This window comes from Medicago sativa, chromosome 2 (genome assembly GCF_051527215.1).
Source record: "Medicago sativa cultivar Bolivia chromosome 2, Bolivia_mono, whole genome shotgun sequence".
Lineage (NCBI taxonomy): Eukaryota > Viridiplantae > Streptophyta > Magnoliopsida > Fabales > Fabaceae > Medicago > Medicago sativa.
The window spans coordinates 63420877-63440080 of NC_140750.1; the positions used below are offsets into that span (position 1 = coordinate 63420877).

At 36.9% G+C, this 19204-nt stretch overlaps 1 protein-coding gene and 2 long non-coding RNA genes across 3 annotated transcripts; 1 reads left to right on the plus strand and 2 right to left on the minus strand.

Annotated features, from left to right (window-relative positions):
- Positions 1 to 3648: 3648 nt before the first annotated feature.
- Positions 3649 to 4275, minus strand: LOC146949581 (uncharacterized). The gene is made up of 2 exons (XR_015027324.1): positions 4073 to 4275; positions 3649 to 3928 (listed from the first exon to the last, which is right to left on the minus strand). It is a non-coding gene; the product is annotated as an uncharacterized LOC146949581 (long non-coding RNA).
- Positions 4276 to 4836: 561 nt separating this feature from the next.
- Positions 4837 to 5461, plus strand: LOC146949582 (uncharacterized). The gene is made up of 2 exons (XR_015025428.1): positions 4837 to 4937; positions 5197 to 5461. It is a non-coding gene; the product is annotated as an uncharacterized LOC146949582 (long non-coding RNA).
- A 10479-nt stretch (positions 5462 to 15940) lies between these two features.
- Positions 15941 to 17344, minus strand: LOC146949583 (uncharacterized). The gene is made up of 2 exons (XM_085748537.1): positions 16725 to 17344; positions 15941 to 16658 (listed from the first exon to the last, which is right to left on the minus strand). Exons 1-2 carry the CDS (start codon positions 17342 to 17344, stop codon positions 15941 to 15943), a joined length of 1338 nt encoding a protein of 445 aa, XP_085604663.1.
- Between the last annotated feature and the right edge of the window lie 1860 nt (positions 17345 to 19204).

Below are 19204 nucleotides of genomic sequence, written 5' to 3' on the forward strand. Positions count from 1 at the left end.
ATAAACATGGTTAGTCTAGGAATGGATAATCGTTTGTTAGTGATATTAGGTTAACGTGCTTAAACCTTTGATGATTATTAGACCACCTAAGGAATTAGGGGCTGTAGTTTAAAAAGAGGGTCCTAACTCAAGGGATTGATTAGGGCTAATTTGTTAACTATCGTGAAACTAGAGAATCATTAGTAATAATAGGTGCAGTAACCAATTAGGGGAAACATAGAGGATTCGACAGACCTGATCTCATCTCTCTCTCCATATTTTCTTAATCAACTTTATTTCTGTTTCTTGATTTAATTAAAATCAAACCAAATCTACTGCCTAGTGGCAAAACAAAATAAATTTTATACATCCTAATTATATAACGAAATTGAATTATTGAAGTTAAAAACAGTCCTCGTGGGATCGATATTTTTACTACTTCGATAGTATTTGGTGCACTTGCCAAACGTCTATCATTGTTAATGTTGTCAATAATAAGATTAGGTATAGTTTCCTCCACCAAGTTAGATACATGCACGTCTTACATAACAAAGTTATTTTAAAATAAATTTTTGAAGTGATTTTTCATGTGATTTGAGATATGCTTTAGATCAATCAACATTGTTTCACCCTCTTTGATTGAAATGATAAGTTTAGAGGTGTTTTGATTTTGGCTATTATGTGCAATTATTGTGTTTTTGTCTCCATCAACATGCCAAGCTACGTTGGATTTTTCTTTCCAAAAAATTTCCACTTTGTCAAGAGCCTTTTTCAAGTTGATATGAGCTAGATTTTGCGGTTCAAAAAGATCGTTTGTGTTCCCATTTGTGTCTATTTGGTTTTTGATTTGCAACAACTTGTCTTCAGCTTCTTTGACCATTATGTGAACATTTTCAAAAACGTTGGTGTTCTAAATCTTTAATTTTTGCTTAAGAATCTTAAGTTTCGGAGTAAGAATGTGCACGGGGCATCTGACTGTATGACAATATGAAAATCCTCATAGAGATTTCACATGCTTAGAAATTTGAATTGTGAAGCAAAACTACTATAAGTGTCAAATTCCAACTAAATTGGGAAATGATCATACTTGTGTGCTAGAGGAGAGTGTAAACATACACATATCAATCCACAACCAGTTGCATATGACTTTGTCTAATCTCCTCTTTGGGAATCAAGTTTGTTCCTACCATTGGACGCAGTGAATTGTATCCCTATAGTTGGGAGATGAAATAGGCTATTAATGTTTGACCACTCAAAAAAATCGTTCATAGGAGTTCTAGCATGAAGATGAGTGCCCCCCCCCCCCCCCCCCCCCCCCCCCCCCCCATGTTCACGAAATCCTAGAATAGTGTTGAAGTCCATATACTACACCAGGGAAAGTTGTTGGGATTGAATGGATTTTAGACTATGCTAGAGCTGTCTTATTTTAATATAGAAATTAGAAGCATAAACAGTTTAGATGCCTAATTGTTTGTTGTTTTTAGTGAAGGTAAAGGAAACATGTTGGTCATTTGAGGCTAAAACTGTTGGGTTGATATGCATAAAGATTTCGAAACCTAATCTATTGAACCAATTTGTTGGAAATATATCAAAATGGATCCAAGCTCTTCTATAAAAACAAACTAAGGTTTATGATGAATAACTGACCTTTTAAGGGAAAATCTTGATAGGGGGTTGGATATACCCCTTATATTCCAGAATAAACACTTCATTAGAAAGACTTTGGAGTATCTTCCTTTGATATGGTAGAATAGGTGGATCTTGTTGCTGAGTGTTATGCTTTTTGAATCTTCTATGTTGATTTGTGAATGACTCACTGGAAACCTGAGGTATCTATGTTACTTTGATCCTCTCTTGCCAGTTGTTCATCAATATGTTTTTCATTGGCTATCCTTCTAACTATATATATCTTCTTCTTGATGTCTTATAAGTTCTTCACCAACCTCTGCAAGATTGGCCCAAGACTCTTTAAGAAATTGCATATCCTTCTAAATTGTTGGAGGAGTAACTTGATATTGGCTTGGATCATGTCATTCATCTTATGTGTTAGGTTGAGTTGCATCAACAAATTCAAATACTTGCGAGTTGTTTCTATCTTCATTTGCATCCTGAAAGGGCTTATCGGTAATTCTAGGATCTACCACATTTTGAGTTTGGACAGTAACATGAATTGTTTTGTTTTAGGCTAAACTGCACTTTTCACCCCCTAAGTTTCAAAATGTTGCGATTTTGGTCCCCTATTAAAAAAAATTAAAATTTGGCCCCTTGTGTTTCAAAATTGCTGAGAAGACGCCACGTGTCCCAAAAAAGGGGCCATAATCGCACCTATTTGTAAAGATAAGGGGTCAAAAAGCATATTTCCCTTATGTTAGGGGGTTAAAAGAGTATATTTCCCTAAACATGGAGGGTCACTTTTTAATTTTTTTTAATAGGGGGCCAAAATCGCAACATTGTCAAAGTTAGGGGGTCAAAACTGCGGTTTAGCCTTTGTTTTATCTCCCCTTCATCAACCTGAACCACATGAACCTCAATTGTTTGCAATCTCGTACCATTATCTCTCTATCCTCACATGAACCTTTACCAAGAGATGTAACACCTTAGGGACCAAGGTTTTTCCAAATAAGTTTAACTTTTCTTTCAATGCTATCACAGTTAATGGAATGGATCTCTTTGGCCAAACTGTTCTAGCATGAAGGTTACTCTTACAAGCTTTCGACCCTAACAAGAATTCCTCTTCAGAAGTGATGATAGAAATCAGGGTCCCTTTCATGATAGGATATCACAAACATTATTGAACGCATGCACAAAAGATTTATGGGCTTTTGGTATAGGTTTTAGTTTGTTTTTTGTTGTGATTGTTGAAGGATTGGACTCATTCATGGTCTTCAATGGGATAATAAAAGGATTGGTGGCCATTTTGGAGAGGTTTTGATTATACGGGACGATGGGTATGGGTTATGGGTTAACGTGAGTGGTCTTTTGGAGTGATTTGGACGATGGGTAATTAAGAATATGATTACCGATTTGGTGTTTGTGAGGTGAGGGTTGTGGTGTGGTGGTTAATTTGATGTGTTTGGGTGAGGATGGTAGTGTGGTGGTCGATTTGGTGTGATTGGGTAAGGGCACATTTCAATAGTGGGTGAAAAGGAGAGGTCATGTGGAGGTCGATAAGGTGCAATGAACTGAGAGATAATTCAATTGGAGATGATGATGAATAGTGTTTTCATCGCCATAGCATTCCAACGTTTTTGTATATCTCTTCAATATATATTATGATCAAATGAACTCTAAAAGTTTATAATGAGACTTCTCTACATAATATATACTCCCTCAATCCCAAAATAAGTGACCTATTTGCCAAAATTATTTGTCTCAAAATGACAGACCTTTTTAATTTTCAATGTAATATTAATTAACTTTTTCTTCCAATTATACCCCTATTTGATAAGGATAATTTAATAAAAGTTATATTTTCTCTATTTCTTTTTTATATTTTTTTTCTTAACATATGTAAAGTGGTCCAATTAAAATACTCATTGTAGAACGGAAGGAGTATTTGATGTTTTTTTGCAAATACGAACACATACTCAAATAATATTGATTTGAGTATGTGTTCATAAAAGACTTTTATAGTGATCGACTTTGACAAAGTATTTAAGAATCTTGGGAGTATCATATAAAATTGAAATCATTATTTATTTTCCACTAGTCAAAAGGACTGTGTGAAGATATACTTTGACAAGGTATTACAATTACTCAATGCAACAACATAAATTCTTTCTTACGCATGTACCCACACCCTTGCCAAACCCCCTTTCTCCACAATAATCAAGACACATCCATTTGTTATTTGGACATGACCTAATGGGATAGCAATACTCGCTTGGAGGAGCCAATGTTGTTGTACGAGGTAATGTTGGAGGAGGTATTACATAGCCTGCTGCTCCTCCTACAATTAATAGAATGTTGTCAAAAATTATTTTCAATGTTAGGACATAATTTTCATTTCATTCTCGTTTTGTAGAGATGATTGTATTATAATTCTAAAGAAAAGTACATGAAAAAATAGATATAGAAAAAGGAAATTTGTTACCTGGACACAAAACATAAACAATGCATAGAACACAAATGAAAAAGTGCACACGGTTTATGCCGGTTGCCATGTTTTCTTGGATGATTCTTTCAAAAATAAGTGTTCTCTTGAATGATGAATGAAAAAATACATTTACAACAATAAGCTATTTATTGAGTGTTTTAAAAAAATTTATTATTAACTATACACACACACACACACACACACACATATCTTTTTTTTACATTTTTTTTGACGAAATATCTTTTTTTATACATGTATCATATCAAATCATAATATTACATTATTTTATTAGTTAAATCTCTATAAATATCTACATTATGTGATATGAGTTTAATCAAATCCTTATAAATTTCAGTTAGGATCACTTTCACAGTTTTTTTTTAAGTAATGTCTATATAGAACATTCTAATTAATTATAAAATATTCTTTCAAAAAAAATTATAAAACATAGACAAATATCGTGTACAATCTAAAATCATTCATAGATAATAGTTTAAAAATGATTACAGTTATTAATATATAAGAGATCTCATCTTATCATGACTAAGCATTAATATATAAGATAATAGATAATAGTTCTAAAATCATACTTTTGAAAGAAAAAAATATTTTTCATTTTTAAACTATTTCTAAATAGAGACTATAGATAAGCATGAATCATTGACCGGTTAAAATAAGTAAAATTGTTAGTACAAGATATTGTCTTAGCATGAACCCTTTCTTAGTTTTCTATAAATCTAAACAAATAAGTTCTTGTAGGCATTGTTTAATTTTTTCATCTTTCAAGAGAACATGGTTACTAGCATCAACCGCGTGCACTTTTTCATTGCAATCCTATGCATTGCTTCTGTTTTGACTCTAGGTAACAAACTAATTACTTGTTCTATAAATTTTTAATAGAATTATTTATGTATAATATAATTAATTTTCTAAGGGAACAGAACATTAATTGTTAGTATGTTTTTGTATTTAAATTTCAATTGTTAGTTGCATATCTTTGTCAAAATTCAATTGTTTATCTATTTATTTATACAACAGTTTTGTTTGACATTGTACAATAACTATACATTAGTTTATGCTTGCACAATTTCTAGCATTATACTAATATTGATTGATTGTAGGAGGAGCAATTGATGGAATACCTCCTTTCAGTTATTGCATTAGCATAGGGCCATGTTCAAATAAAGCTTGTGGTGATTATTGTTTACAACAGCGGTTTTATCTGGGTGGCAGGTGTAATGCACATGGCGAGTGTTGTTGCAATGGATAATTGTACCTCTTTCTCAAAGTGTTGGTTTAAATGTAACTACACAAATACTCCTATGTTTTATGACCAGTGGAAAAATAAATGTACTTGATTTCAGTTTGAAATCATATATTTAATAATTTATTCTTGATATTTTATGTCTTTATATATATATATATATATATATATATATATATATATATATATTAGCTATCTTTATTACACAATAGTCTAGTACAAGTGATTGATGTGTAGTGTTCGGGTGTTGTAAACCAAATCATCGAAACATCCATCCTTTTGATGTTTAATGAAAAAGTTTGTCACAAATAAACATTGTGCATCACTAGTAAATCATTCAACTCCTAAACATTAATGACCATTGTATCATCTATACCATTATTATATAAAGACAACTTCAAAGTGAGCTAACCCTGACTACTAATTTTGGTTGGAAATTTTTTGTATAATTGATCAATACAAATTCCACCGTTAATTTTGAAATGCCCTTTGGTGCTCCTTCGTGTGAGCGAGGAACATTGGTTGTGTGCGCAAAATAGTAGATAATAAGCTGTTGCGAATTCGATGAAAAACTCACACCAATAATAACTTGATGTGTGGAGCAAGGGATAATTAAGCAACCAAAATCAAAGTGTATGGAACAGTTATAATCACAAGCCAAAAGTAGAAAACAACAACGAGAGAAAAGGAAGAGAGAACACAAAGAATTTGTTGACCCAGTTCGGTCCAAATTGACCTAGTCTGGGGGAGAGAGCAGCCCTCCGTTCCACTATATGATGAGTAACGTTACAAAAGAGATATCAAGGGGTTACAAGAATAAGTCTCCCGCCTAATTCTACCAAAATCCCAGCCTCTTCCCGTAACCAAGAGACTCAATCCTAATAGTGTTTCCCAAGGTGAATCAACCCTCAAACCCTAGTGTTTGTTCCAAAGAGAAAAACTCTACACAAACCCTAGTTTTGTTGTTGTCTTTCTAAACCCTTGTTTCAGCCCCCTCTATCTCTCAAGGTTTACACTGATACAATGTCTATATTTATAGTAAAAGCAATCCCTCATAAATTGGAACCAAATCTCACGCTGAAAAATATGTTTTTATTTTATGCATCAGCGTACCATCGTAGTACGATTTTCCACATCGTACTACGATTTTTCCAGAATGAAATTGCCAAACCTGGTCCAAAAATCGTACTACGATTTTCCAAATCGTGCTACGATGTTGACAGCTTCCAGACTTCAATTTCTCCAATTTTGAGTCACTTTCACAACAATCTCCACCTTGACTCCAAATTAGTGATGATGCCAAACCATCAACCGTCTTGCTGCTCTTTCCCTTGCTCCCACTACACCAAGTAGCTCCACAAGTTTACACCCCAACCCCTTCAGCCATCGAAATGTCTTCCGCCTTCTCGAAGGTACTTACAGTCCAACTACGCTAGGAATTTTAGGTAGTTCCACAAGCCTTTACCTCAACCTCTTCAGCCATCAGAACGTCTTCCGTCTTCTCGAAGAGTCCTTGCAGTCCAACTACACTAGGAGTTTTAGGTAGTTCCACAAGCATTCACAATGACATCTTCATCACAGGACATCTCCCGTTTCCTTGAAGGTCTCCTTGCATCCAATCACCCTTGGCCTTTTTTTAGGGTAATCCCGCAAGCCGTGCTATACATTCTTCAACCTTTGGGACGCCTTCCGTCTTCATGAAGAAATCCCTTGCTCACCACTAGAGCATAGCACCCAAGGTCCTCCATAGTCGTACCATTACCGGTGTGTTCAACTCCACCTCAAGCTGAGCGTACTCTACCTCAACTAGAAAATGCGTACATCCCACTATGTCTTCAACCTTGAAACTCCACCTCAACAGGTAAATCATGAGTATTGTTGCCTCCGCCTCTCCAGACTGATCATGAGTATTCTTACCACCGCCTCTCCAGGCTGATGTTGAGTGTTTAACGTCTCTCCAGACGACCACCGCTCCACTAGGCATCATTCTCAAGGTGACCAACATCACCTTCATCCTCCAAACAACACCACACCATCAGAGCATCACCTGCATCCTCATAACCCTCAGTGACAATTTGTGCGGAGTTACCATTAATCTCCGGACAATCCTTCATGAAGTGACCCATCTTGTGACAGTTAAAGCATTCAGACTTTGACTTCTTACCACTCTTTCTCCGGTTACCTCTACCTCCACCATTCCCTCTTGAGACACTTAGGCCTTCACCGTTTTCATGAACTCTCAAGTCCTTGAACTTGGTCAACTCCTTGCTGGTTCTCAAAGCCGCTTGAACTTCTTCCAAGGTAACAATGCTTTCTTTGCCATAGAGCATGGTATCTTTGAACGATTCATAAGATTTCGGTAGAGCACACAATAAGAGTATAGCTTTATCTTTATACTCAAGTTGCACCTCAATATTCTCCAAGTCATCAAGGATTTTGTTGAACTCCGTAAGTTGCTCCATGATGGCCTTTGACTCCACCATCTTGAATGAGTAGAGTTGTTGCTTTAGGAATTGCCGATGAGCCAAAGACTTTGTCATATACAAAGATTCCAACTTTGCCCACATTGATGCCGCGGTTGGTTCCTTTGCTACTTCTCTCAAAACTTTATCTCCGAGGCACTAGACAGTGGCACTCCTGGCCTTGTCCACCATCTCGGTCTTCTCCGCTCGTGACATGGTGACCGGTAACGAACCTCCACCCTTCAAAGCTTTCTCACACTTCTGTTGTATTAACACCGCTTCCATCTTTACCTTCCATAACCCAAAATCGTTATCTCCAGTAAAATTCTCAATATCCCACTTCGAACCCATGGTACTTGATTATCCTTTGACCCTTGCCCCACGGTGGGCGCCAATTGTTGCGAATTCGATGAAAAACTCACACCAATAACAACTTGATGTGTGGAGCAAGGGATAATTAAGCAACCAAAATCAAAGTGTATGGAACAATTATAATCACAAGCCAAGAGTAGAAAACAACAGCGAGAGAAAAGGAAGAGAGAACACAAAGAATTTGTTGACCCAGTTCGGTCCAAATTGACCTAGTCTGGGAGAGAGAGCAGCCCTCCATTCCACTATATGATGAGTAACGTTACAAAAGAGATATCAATGGGTTACAAGAATAAGTCTCCCGCCTAATTCTACCCAAATCCCAGCCTCTTCCCGTAACCAAGAGACTCAATCCTAATAGTGTTTCCCAAGGTGAATCAACCCTCAAACCCTAGTGTTTGTTCCAAAGAGACAAACTCTACACAAACCCTAGTGTAGACCATGGATTTTCGGGTGTCAATCCATTGATTGGAATTGAACCTTCAAATGTTGGACTTGCTCCATTTTATTCTTGGGAAGGGAAAAATGAGATTGAAAAACCCTTTTTTGGATCCGGGGGTCGGTTACGATCCGGGAAGGTGTTAGGCACCCGCGTCGTTCACGGTACTCCTTGAGAACCTCTTTCTAACTTTATTTTTTTATTCGAAAATTTGTTGTTTAAAGTTGAAGTGAAAGAATGGAGGGAGAAGAAGTGGGAGTTTTTTGTTATTTTTATTTGATCGATTTGAAAGGAATAAAGCCTCTGCCTACCTACCCTTTAAAAGGGATCAAATTACCGCCGTAGTTCTCTCTTAAAAATATTTTTTGTGGGTTAGGTTGATTTTAATTTGATTTTGAAAATGGTTTTAAGAAGGGTTGCGAGACCTCAAGGTATAGAAGAATAAAATAGAAGTGAGGTTGTTTCATTTTATTTGAGAAATTTAGTCTAAGTTTAATTAAAGTTCATTTAGGAATTTGATTAAGAAAATAAAGGGAAAACCACTTGGATTTGGATCCAAGGTTTATTAAAAAAAATAATTTGACTTTTGCTTGTTTGATTTTTGAGATAAAAAGGATTTTTCTAAACTAACGGAAGGCGAGCGTAACAACGTGAAAACTAAACCGAGAGTAAAGCAATAAATAAAGTGATATGGTGTCGGTGCAAGTGTCGGTGTGTGCAATTACTAAGCTATTACATACCATCCTAGGGGCATTCTAAAGCAAGAAATAAAAAGCTCAAAAATAAATTACATCAATGCCTAAAATACACACTAAGATATTGGAAAATAAATAAATTGCAATGGGAAAATAAAATGCATGAGATTATACTAAAATTAAAGCAAGCAAGATATGGTAAGAAATTTAAAAGCATCAAGTACTAGAATGAAATGCAATAATGTTAAGATTTTTAAAGCAAAGCATGAAAGCAAAGTTCACAAGTAAAGCAATGAACAAGATATTTAAAATTGCATGAGATAATGTTTTTTAAAATGTTAAAGCGAAATAAAAACAAAGCCATGAAGATTAAAATGTTTCAAAAATGCTTAGAACTAAAGATACATAATGAGTTTAAAAATATGCATGAGATATTGGTTGAATTATTCAAACAAAACTAAATAATAATAAAAAAAAAGACGCATGATATATAAAAAAAGCATGAAATGAGATTAAAGTATTAAACAACCTAAAACAACACATGGTATTAAAACACTGATTAAAAATAATAATGCATGGAATAAGGTTAAAATGATGTATTAAGTTAAGAGAAAAAAAAATTACTAAAGATGCAGGGAGGGGGTACAGAGCAGTAACAAGGGGTATACTAGTAGCAAGCAGAAAACAAGGCAGAAAACAACACAGTTGGGCTTAAAGAGTTGGGTTGATGGATCGGTTTAATTAAAACAGGTTATGGGTCATAGAAAACGGGTCAGGTTTAAACCCAACTATTGAAGAAGTATAAAGACCCATTAGTGGAAAAAATTCTCATAAAAAACAACACGTTTTCTCTGTTTTTGAACAACATATAACCGCTCTCCCCAAAGGTCATCTTCTCCGGTGATTAGAATGTTTCCGGCACGGTGGCCGGTGGTGCACCACCGTGTCGGAGTTTGAAAAAACACTCCGAACTCAAAATTTTTCACGGTTTTAGATATCCATTTCGGTGTTAAACACGAATCCAAACTTAGTTTTTCGAAATTCTACCTTACAAAATCTAGATCTACAAAACAACACATCATCAACAAAACTCTTCATACACTAATTCAACACAAGTATGAACATGGAAACAGAGTAGATCGAAACAAAAGGGGAATGAAATAACGTTACCTCTGTTATATCGGAGACAACTATTAAGAAGGGAAAACTTCAAGTCTGCGTTTGCTCCTTCCTCTTACTCCGATCTGATTCAAATTGTTCTTCCTCTTTCGCGTTCGTCTTCCTTCGATTCAGATTCACTAACCTTGATCTCGCTTGACTCGGTTTTGTTGCACTTTGTTCCACCGGATTATGCTTCTGATGTGAGGATCTTGATGCTTTTGTCTCTTCACCGAACCGGTTTCAGCTTGCTTTTCCTTTTTCAACTCGGTTTTGTTTCCTTTGGAAAGTGACAGTTTGAAATTGTGCTGATGAGATCGTGAATGGTTCTGTTTCGCGAGTTCCGATCTGTTATAATGTTGTTGTTGCAACGTTGCAGACAGAGCTAGAACGGTAATTTTGCGTGATTCGAACAGGGAGAGGAGAGTTATTGGTGCTAGCTTGCAGAACCGATGTGTTGTTGTTGAAGGTTTGAGCGGATTTGTGTTGTTACTAGCGTTGAAGGAAGTTTAGTTTCTGGAAAGTGAACATGGAGATTCATGATGAATGTGCATCGTGTTCTTCGATTTTTGTTGATTTTTTTATAGTTTTTGATCTGAATTTGAAAAGAGAGAAATGGAAAAGGTGTTTTGTGCTGTGATTGGGAGGAATTGTGTTGCTGGAAATTAAAGAAGGTTGCTGGAAATTGTGAATTTATAGAAATGTTCTTGAGAAAGTCTCTTTGAGAAAGGGGTTTGATCTGCTTTTTGGTATAACCGCAAATCAAAGTGTTTGTGTGGGTTGGTGGCTGCCAAATGTGTCAGTCTGTGAATTCAATGCAGCCCCCCTTCTCTCCAATGATTGGGAGTTATATATAGGGACCAACTAGGTTAAATGGAATGAATGGACAAAAGACAAGACTGCCCTTAATGAAACTTGGAGAGAAAGAAAATGCTTTGGATGCTCTTTGGACCAATAACAATGTAACAAGTGGACTTAAGACAAAACAAATTGTTGATAAAAACAAAATAAAAATGACCTTAAAAGCAAAAGAATAAATGGTAAAAATGAAATAAAATAAAATAAAATAGAATTGTAAAATAAAATAAAAGTGATAAAAAAAGTAATAAAATTTAAAGCTGTCGAAACTTCGACTGAGACGACTAAAACTCGCGGTGTTTTTTTTAAAATACGAACAAAACTTGTTAAACGGTTTAATCATACGGACAAAAAGGAATTTACCTAAAAAGGTTTATTTATCAAAGAAATGAATAAAATACTTTAAAAGCACACGCAAAAAATTAAAATGCCTAAAAAAAAAATAAAGCGATTTCAACTAGATAAAGCGCGAACAAAATTTTACTTGCAAGATAAAAGACTTTAAATTATTAAACAACGAATGAGGAAATTTTAACTGGTTAAAGTGAATAAAAAAGAAATTAAGCCGTTTTGAAATATAGACAAAAATGGGTAAAAACAGAGCAAAGTGGTCAAAATTTGGGGTATGACAGATGCCCCTATTTAAGTTTCTTCGTCACGAAGATTTGAAAGAAGACTTTTAAATCGATGGGTCGAAGAGACTTAAATACTAAGTACACCGAATTTTGACCAGTTGAAAAGCTGAGAATGAGATGAATATAATGATATGAATGCATGTGATGCAATTATGAATGAAAAGACGACGAAAATAAACTGACTGGGGAGCAAACTGATAGGTACCACTGGGGAGAAAAGAAAAAGCTGCATATTACCAACTACCGTGATAAAGACGAACAGACGGAAGATAAAGCTTGAGACGGAAAATAAAGCTTAAAATGGAAAGTAAAGCTTGAGACAGAAGATAAAGCCTAAGACGGAAAGTAAAGCTTGTCCATTACCAACAGCCCGTGGTAAGGACGAAAGTACAGAAGATAAAGCTTGTCCATACTGATTAGTATTGACAAAGTGATTATTGGATGGGATCTACCACTTGAACACAAACTGATTGGTGACATTTATGAATTAAACACCTTGAGGATGACCTTTTCATGTATTGGATTAGTGACGCCTCTGGAACACAAGCTGGGGACGACATATTAAGGGAATGACAGGTAAACACAAGTTGTTCGTGGTTTGGGACTGACCATTTGAAGCAAAATAAACGTTTGTGAGAATCCACTCGGCTTTTGACGAAATGTTTGCGAGAATCCACTCGGCTTTTGACGAAATCTTTGCGAGAATCCACTCGGCTTTTGATGAAATGTTTGCGAGAATCCACTCGGCTTTTGATGAAGGGTTTGCGAGAATCTACTCGGCTTTTGATGAACGGTTTGGGAGAATCCACTCGGCTTCTGATAAGAGGTTTGCGAGAATCCACTCGGCTTTTGATCAGAGGTTTGCGAGAATCCACTCGGCTTTTGATGAAAGGTTTGCGAGAATCCACTCGGCTTTGTAAACATTTGCGAGAATCTACTCGGCTTCTGATAAAAGTTGGCCAGAATCCACTGGGCTTCATAAGAGTTTTGCGAGAATCCACTCGGCTTACAGTGAATGACATCTCTGGGCCAGACACACGGGGGTAGACGCTTTTATGAGATACAGTTGAAATAAGACACGAGGTGGTAAATGCAATCATGTATAAATGATATTTGTATGCATGCAATATGTGCATGAATGTTTATATGCATGAATGAATGTATGAGTACATAAATGTATGAATGTATGACTGTATATGACAGGTGATCTTGATGAAACAAAAGAGGATAGGTAAGATGAGAGATAGACAGACACCGCAGTACAAACACTCGGCAATCTTCATTGGGGATAACATTACTAGAGATGAGTTAAACACTGTCAGGGTAAAGCTCATACTCAGACCACTGGTGGGGGAACAACCCATAACCACACCACTGAAGGGAGAATGCCCCATAATCAAACCGCTTGGAGACAGAATGCCCCATAATCAAACCACTTGAGGGGAGAAAGCCCAATAATCAATCATCTTGGGGAAACAGCTCATCAATCAACAATTTGGTAGAAGTCGCCATCTCTAAGGGATAAAATACATCAATCAAGCCACAGATGGGAGACACTGTCAATTAAACCATAGGCAGGAGTCGCCATTCATCAAATCACCGGCAAAAGTCGCCATTTATCGGGATAAAACCCATCAATCAACCATTATGGCAAAAGTCGCCACTCGTAAGCCAGCACAAAGTGCATTGTTTCCATTTGGCCCACTTGAACTGTGATACCTCTGTCTTTTATTCATTTTTTGTATTGTTTTTTCTTTTTTTTTTTGAAAGTCCCTAACTTTTGCCTGGATCGCCCTTTCAGGTTTTCAATCCATCGGGAGTGTATATATATATATATATATATATATATATATATATATATATATATATATGCCCCTAATTTTTGCCTGGACCGCCCTTTTCGGGTTTTCAGTCCACCGGGACGCTCATTTTTGGCTTAAGCCGCCCTTTCGGGTTTTCGACTTAGCGAGCTCTTCTTTTTTTTTGTATTCTTTTTTTTCTTTGTTTTTTTTGACAGAGGTCATCGCACATCACTTGTTCATAACTATCTTGCAGAGTTTAACTGTCCTTGGGACGGATGTTGATGTATGCTTCTCTTACTCATAAGTTCAAAGAAGATGTACCTGTTGTTTATGCTTTTCAAAAGATATTAAAAAAGTTTTAAAATTTTTTTTGCTTTAAGTATTCACATCAAAAATAGAAGAAAATTATGCAAACAGAATAAATAAGAGTTCCAAATAAATGGGCACATGCTCAAATTAACGTAAATGAAGTGGTGACGTGCCAAAGGCGTGGCCCCACGGATTCAAAAAGTTTGGAAAATGGTAATTATATGGGAAAGGTACATTGAACACAATAACCGCTATGCTCCCTAACAACTTTGAATTCCACTGTTCCGAGTCTTTGATTTTGCAGATGCTTCATGTCGAAGATCTTTTGACAGTTGAAAATGCCCCAGATGACTCATATCTGATTTGATGCAGTTACCTTGCCATAAATCAGAGGTCTTTTGACAGCTGAAATGCCCCAGATGAGTCATATCTGTTTTGATGCAATTACCTTGCCACGAGTTGGCGGTCTTTTGACGGCTGAAATTCCCCAAGTGAGTGATGTCCTACCAGATGCAGTTACTTTGTCATAATCCTTAACTTTTGCATAGATCGCCCTTACGGGTTTCAACCTATCAGGATAAACACTTTTTTTATGTCTTTAACTTTTGCATGGACCGCCCTTTCAGGTTTTCAGTCCATCGAGACGCTCTTTTTTGCCTAAGCCGCTTTTTCAGGTTTGCGACTTATCGAGCTGATTTTTTTTTAACATGCCTCTAATTTTTGCATGGACCGCCCTTTCGGGTTTTCAGTCCATCGAGACGCTCCTTTTTGCCTAAGCCGCCTTTTAAGGTTTGCGGCTTATCGAGCCTTTTTTTTTACAAAGTATTTCTTGACTGCATCGGTATTCACAGGACATACAAGTTTGTCATTATTCTTTGTAATTTGGCATCCATTTGCCCTTGGAATCAAGTAACATATTTTTTAGCACAAAGCCATTTTCTTGACATTCACGGGGACGATCCTTCTTTGTCGAATACTTGATATAACTGTCTATGGCACACGACAATAACACTTTTGAATTTCAATCAAGTTTAGCTTTCATTGGAACTTCCGTTGCTGGGACTTTGACCTCCATGTGAAGCATTGCCTTTATATTGTATACTGAGGGATGGTGGGGGGGTTGCCCCTGTTGAAGTGTGCACTTGAAGTATAACATCCCTGCAAGGCAGATGGTAGCATCTCGTGCCAGTCTTTGTACATGAAAGTCCTCTTCTGGACAATCTTTCTTGATATTCGCAGCTTCGATGGCCAAGATGCCCCAGTAGGCGAGAAATCACATTGGAAACTTCTTCTTCATACTCCTCTTCAGTCTCGGATACAAGGAACTCAAAGTTGAGAGAGAGAGAGAGAGTACAGGGTTTAAGTGTTCAACGGGTTTATTAATGCATGATTTGATTATTGATATAAACATTATGATTATGCAAATATGTGGAAATGATTTAAAGAAAATAATTTTTGGTTTTTTGTATTACCATCTTTCCAGAAAAAGCACAAAATAAAAACAAAGTCGGGATCAAAGCGACCTTTTAATTAATGATGAAAATACATAAAGCAAAAAGCCCTAAATAAGTTCACTTCCGTCTCGGGTGGGACGAAAGGATTTTTTTTTGAAAAACATAAAGCAACAAACAAACATATTAATTAAACAGATGAGTAGTAGAAATAAACATCAGCAACGACCCAATTGCAGCTAAACATTCCATGTATCAACATCAGGCTCCAAGATCCGATAGCGGATTAACTTGCATATTCAAATTCCAAACTCTTCAAAAGGTATGAGATCATCTTTGACCAGCTTCTGGACTTCCATTTTCAAAGAGAAACAGTGCTCAACATCATGACCTTGTGCCCCTTGATGGAAGGTACAAAAGAGGTCAGGTCTCCACCGCTTTGGCAATTTCTTCGGTGTTGGAGGAGGTGGCCTGGTCTGGAGGTGGCCTGGTCTGGACAAGATTCCTCTCAAGCAAATAGGGAAGCAACCTTTCATACTTCATAGGAATCAGATCATACTGAGGTGTTTTCTGAGTCTGTTGACGGGGCTGTTGTTGATATTGCGGTTGATATTGCTGAAATTGGGGTTGATAAACTGGATTTTGAACAACATTGGCATCGGGCATAACACCGGCAACAGGGTAATAAGCCGGATGCAGTTGCTGAGGCTGGTTTTCTACCACACTCATTTCCTGGTCTTCCTCCTCGAGATCATCAGTGGGAACAATTTCTTTGATCAAATGTCCTTTTCGGACCCAATCTTCAATACGCATGCCCGCGGTCATCATATCCGCGAAATCGCCAGATGCACTTGCAAGCATATGCTCAAAATAGAACGGATCCAGAGTTTCCAAGAAAATCTCGGTCAAATCTTTCTCTTCCAGAGGTGGACGGACTTGTTCGGCGACGTCTCTCCAACGTTGGGCATAAGCTTTGAAGGATTCATTATCATTCTGAGTCATGGCCTGCAGTTCCTTTCTGTTTGGGGCCAAGTGCAAGTTGTAGTTATATCGCTGGACGAAAGCCTCACACAAATCACTGAAAGTTTTGATATCATCCTTGCTCAGACTCATATACCATATCAATGCGGCACCAGTCAAACTATCTTAGAAACAGTGGATAAGAAGTTCATCATTACCTACTTGAGCAGACATCTTTCTTACGTACATTACCAAATGAAGCTCAGGGCAAGTGTTCCCTTTGTACTTCTTAAAATCAGGGACTTTGAATTTGGGTGGTATCACAACATTGGGAACTAAGCAAAGATCATAAGCATTTTTCCCAAACAGTTCTTTCCCACGAAGAGCTTTCAATTCCAACTGTATTCTGTCAAACTTTTCTTCCAGTTCAGCTATCCGGTCATATGCAACCACATTTTCTGAGTGATAGATTGGTCCAGGGCCCTGCTGAGTAGCATGAATCAAAGGAGCTGAGTAGGTCATAGCAGCTTGAGGGATCAAAGGGCCCGATTGAGGTATAGACATTGTCTGTTGCACAAAAGAAGTTTGAACCTTAGAGACACCAGGACGGAATACTTCATCAGAACTTAAAGGTGTACTCCAGAGATAAGCTTCCAGCATAGCATGTTGAGGAGTACTAGCAAACACTGTTGAAATCGGGGTAGTGGAAGCAATCGTCTGAGCTTGAGTGCAACCAATAGGAAGAGACAATGGCTGACTCTGTGCAAACATTATCAAAGATACCAAGTTCCTCAATATCTCATTCTCGGCCCGGAGGGTTGTCACCTCTTCACGAAGCTTGTGGTTCTCTCGTTCAAAATGATCCATTCTGATTTGCTCGAGTATTGTAGATGCGAGTAGACTGATGGATTGACCTTTTGTAGACAGAAACAAGACATGAGACACGGACTAGAAACTATGAATGCAAAATGATGCATGATATGCTTATGCAAAAATATACCAATTTTTTTTGAAGGACTTATCGAAGCTAATTTGTAAACATTGTAGAGGGACACGATTTCATTTGAATAGAGGGACACGATTTCATTTGAAAATTGTAAAGATATCGCAATCGGTTCCTTTTTCAAGAGGTAAGAACGAAACCAAGGACAAAGTTCTTTAACAAAAGCAAAAGCTTAGTTAAATTTTTTTTTGAAATTGTATTGCTTGGTGTTCATTCTTACAAGGTCCATTCCTTTGATGTTTACAAAAATCTTGGCTAAGTCCTTCGATAATTTTATGAATGGAAAAGAATATTTATGGATGGATGCATGAATGCATGATAATACTAAAGAATATAAAATACAAAGGGGGCTAGATTCACAATGTTGGAGTTGAAGGTAACGCCATTTGGTAAGGACTATGGTTTCCAATTGCACTTGTAACAAGGGTTCTACCAAGGTTCCCAAAGTTTTCAACCACGTTCGAATATTTGTTAGGCGACGAGAGTACTCTCGTTCCAACAATATTCATCGGTTAGTCTCGTTTGGGTGTAGTATCGCGTGACGACCAATACGAGAGTACTCTCGACTAGCCACCGCACTACGTCCTAAAAGGCCAAGATGGGTTAAAGGTGACTAAAGGTCCTCAACTTCGACGGTCCCTTGAAAGTATCATGCCATACGCGAGTACTCGCGACAACAACGGTATACCTCCAAGATCCCTCCATTGAGTGGGCTATCACATGTACCAATGCCGAAGAGTACTCTTGGCATGGAAACTATGATTATACCCGATCCTATCTTAAGTTCACTCAAGCCCGGGTATAGAGCTTATCTCACCATTCTCGTATAAATATTTACAAATTATATACAAATGATAAAGCATAAGAAATAAAGAAAGAAAGGTGGGCTTAACCCGCGTAGGATCCCCAGTGAAGTCGCCAATTTTGTAGACCATGGATTTTCGGGTGTCAATCCATTGATTGGAATTGAACCTTCAAATGTTTGACTTGCTTGATTTTATTCTTGGGAAGGGAAAAATGAGATTGAAAAACCCTTTTTTGGATCCGGGGGTCGGTTACGATTCGGGAAGGTGTTAGGCACCCGCGTCGTTCACGGTACTCCGTGAGAACCTCTTTCTAACTTTATTTTTTTATTCGAAAATTTGTTGTTTAAAGTTGAAGTGAAAGAATGGAGGGAGAAGAAGTGGGAGTTTTTTGTTATTCTTATTTGATCGATTTGAAAGGAATAAAGCCTCTGCCTACGTACCCTTTAAAAGGGATCAAAACCGCCGTAGTTCTCTCTTAAAAATATTTTTTGTGGGTTAGGTTGATTTTAATTTGATTTTGAAAATGGTTTTAAGAAGGGTTGCGAGACCTCAAGGTATAGAAGAATAAAATAGAAGTAAGGTTGTTTCATTTTATTTGAGAAATTTAGTCTAAGTTTAATTAAAGTTCATTTAGGAATTTGATTAAGAAAATAAAGGGAAAACCACTTGGATTTGGATTCAAGGTTTATTAAGAAAAATAATTTGACTTTTGCTTGTTTGATTTTTGAGATAAAAAGGATTTTTCTAAACTAACGGAAGGCGAGCGTAACAATGTGAAAAATAAAGCGAGAGTAAAGCAATAAATAAAGTGATATGGTGTCGGTGCAAGTGTCGGTGTGTGCAATGACTAAGCTATTACATACCATCCTAGGGGCATTCTAAAGCAAGAAATAAAAAGCTCAAAAATAAATTACATCA

Bases quoted from the DNA above. Each gene is read 5' to 3' on its own strand.
- LOC146949583 (XM_085748537.1), bottom strand. From the start codon at position 17,344: ATGGATCATTTTGAACGAGAGAACCACAAGCTTCGTGAAGAGGTGACA. The intron at 16,659-16,724 runs GTACGTAAGAAA...TTTCTAAGATAG, and splicing joins CCTGAGCTTCATTTGGTAAT to TTTGACTGGTGCCGCATTGA.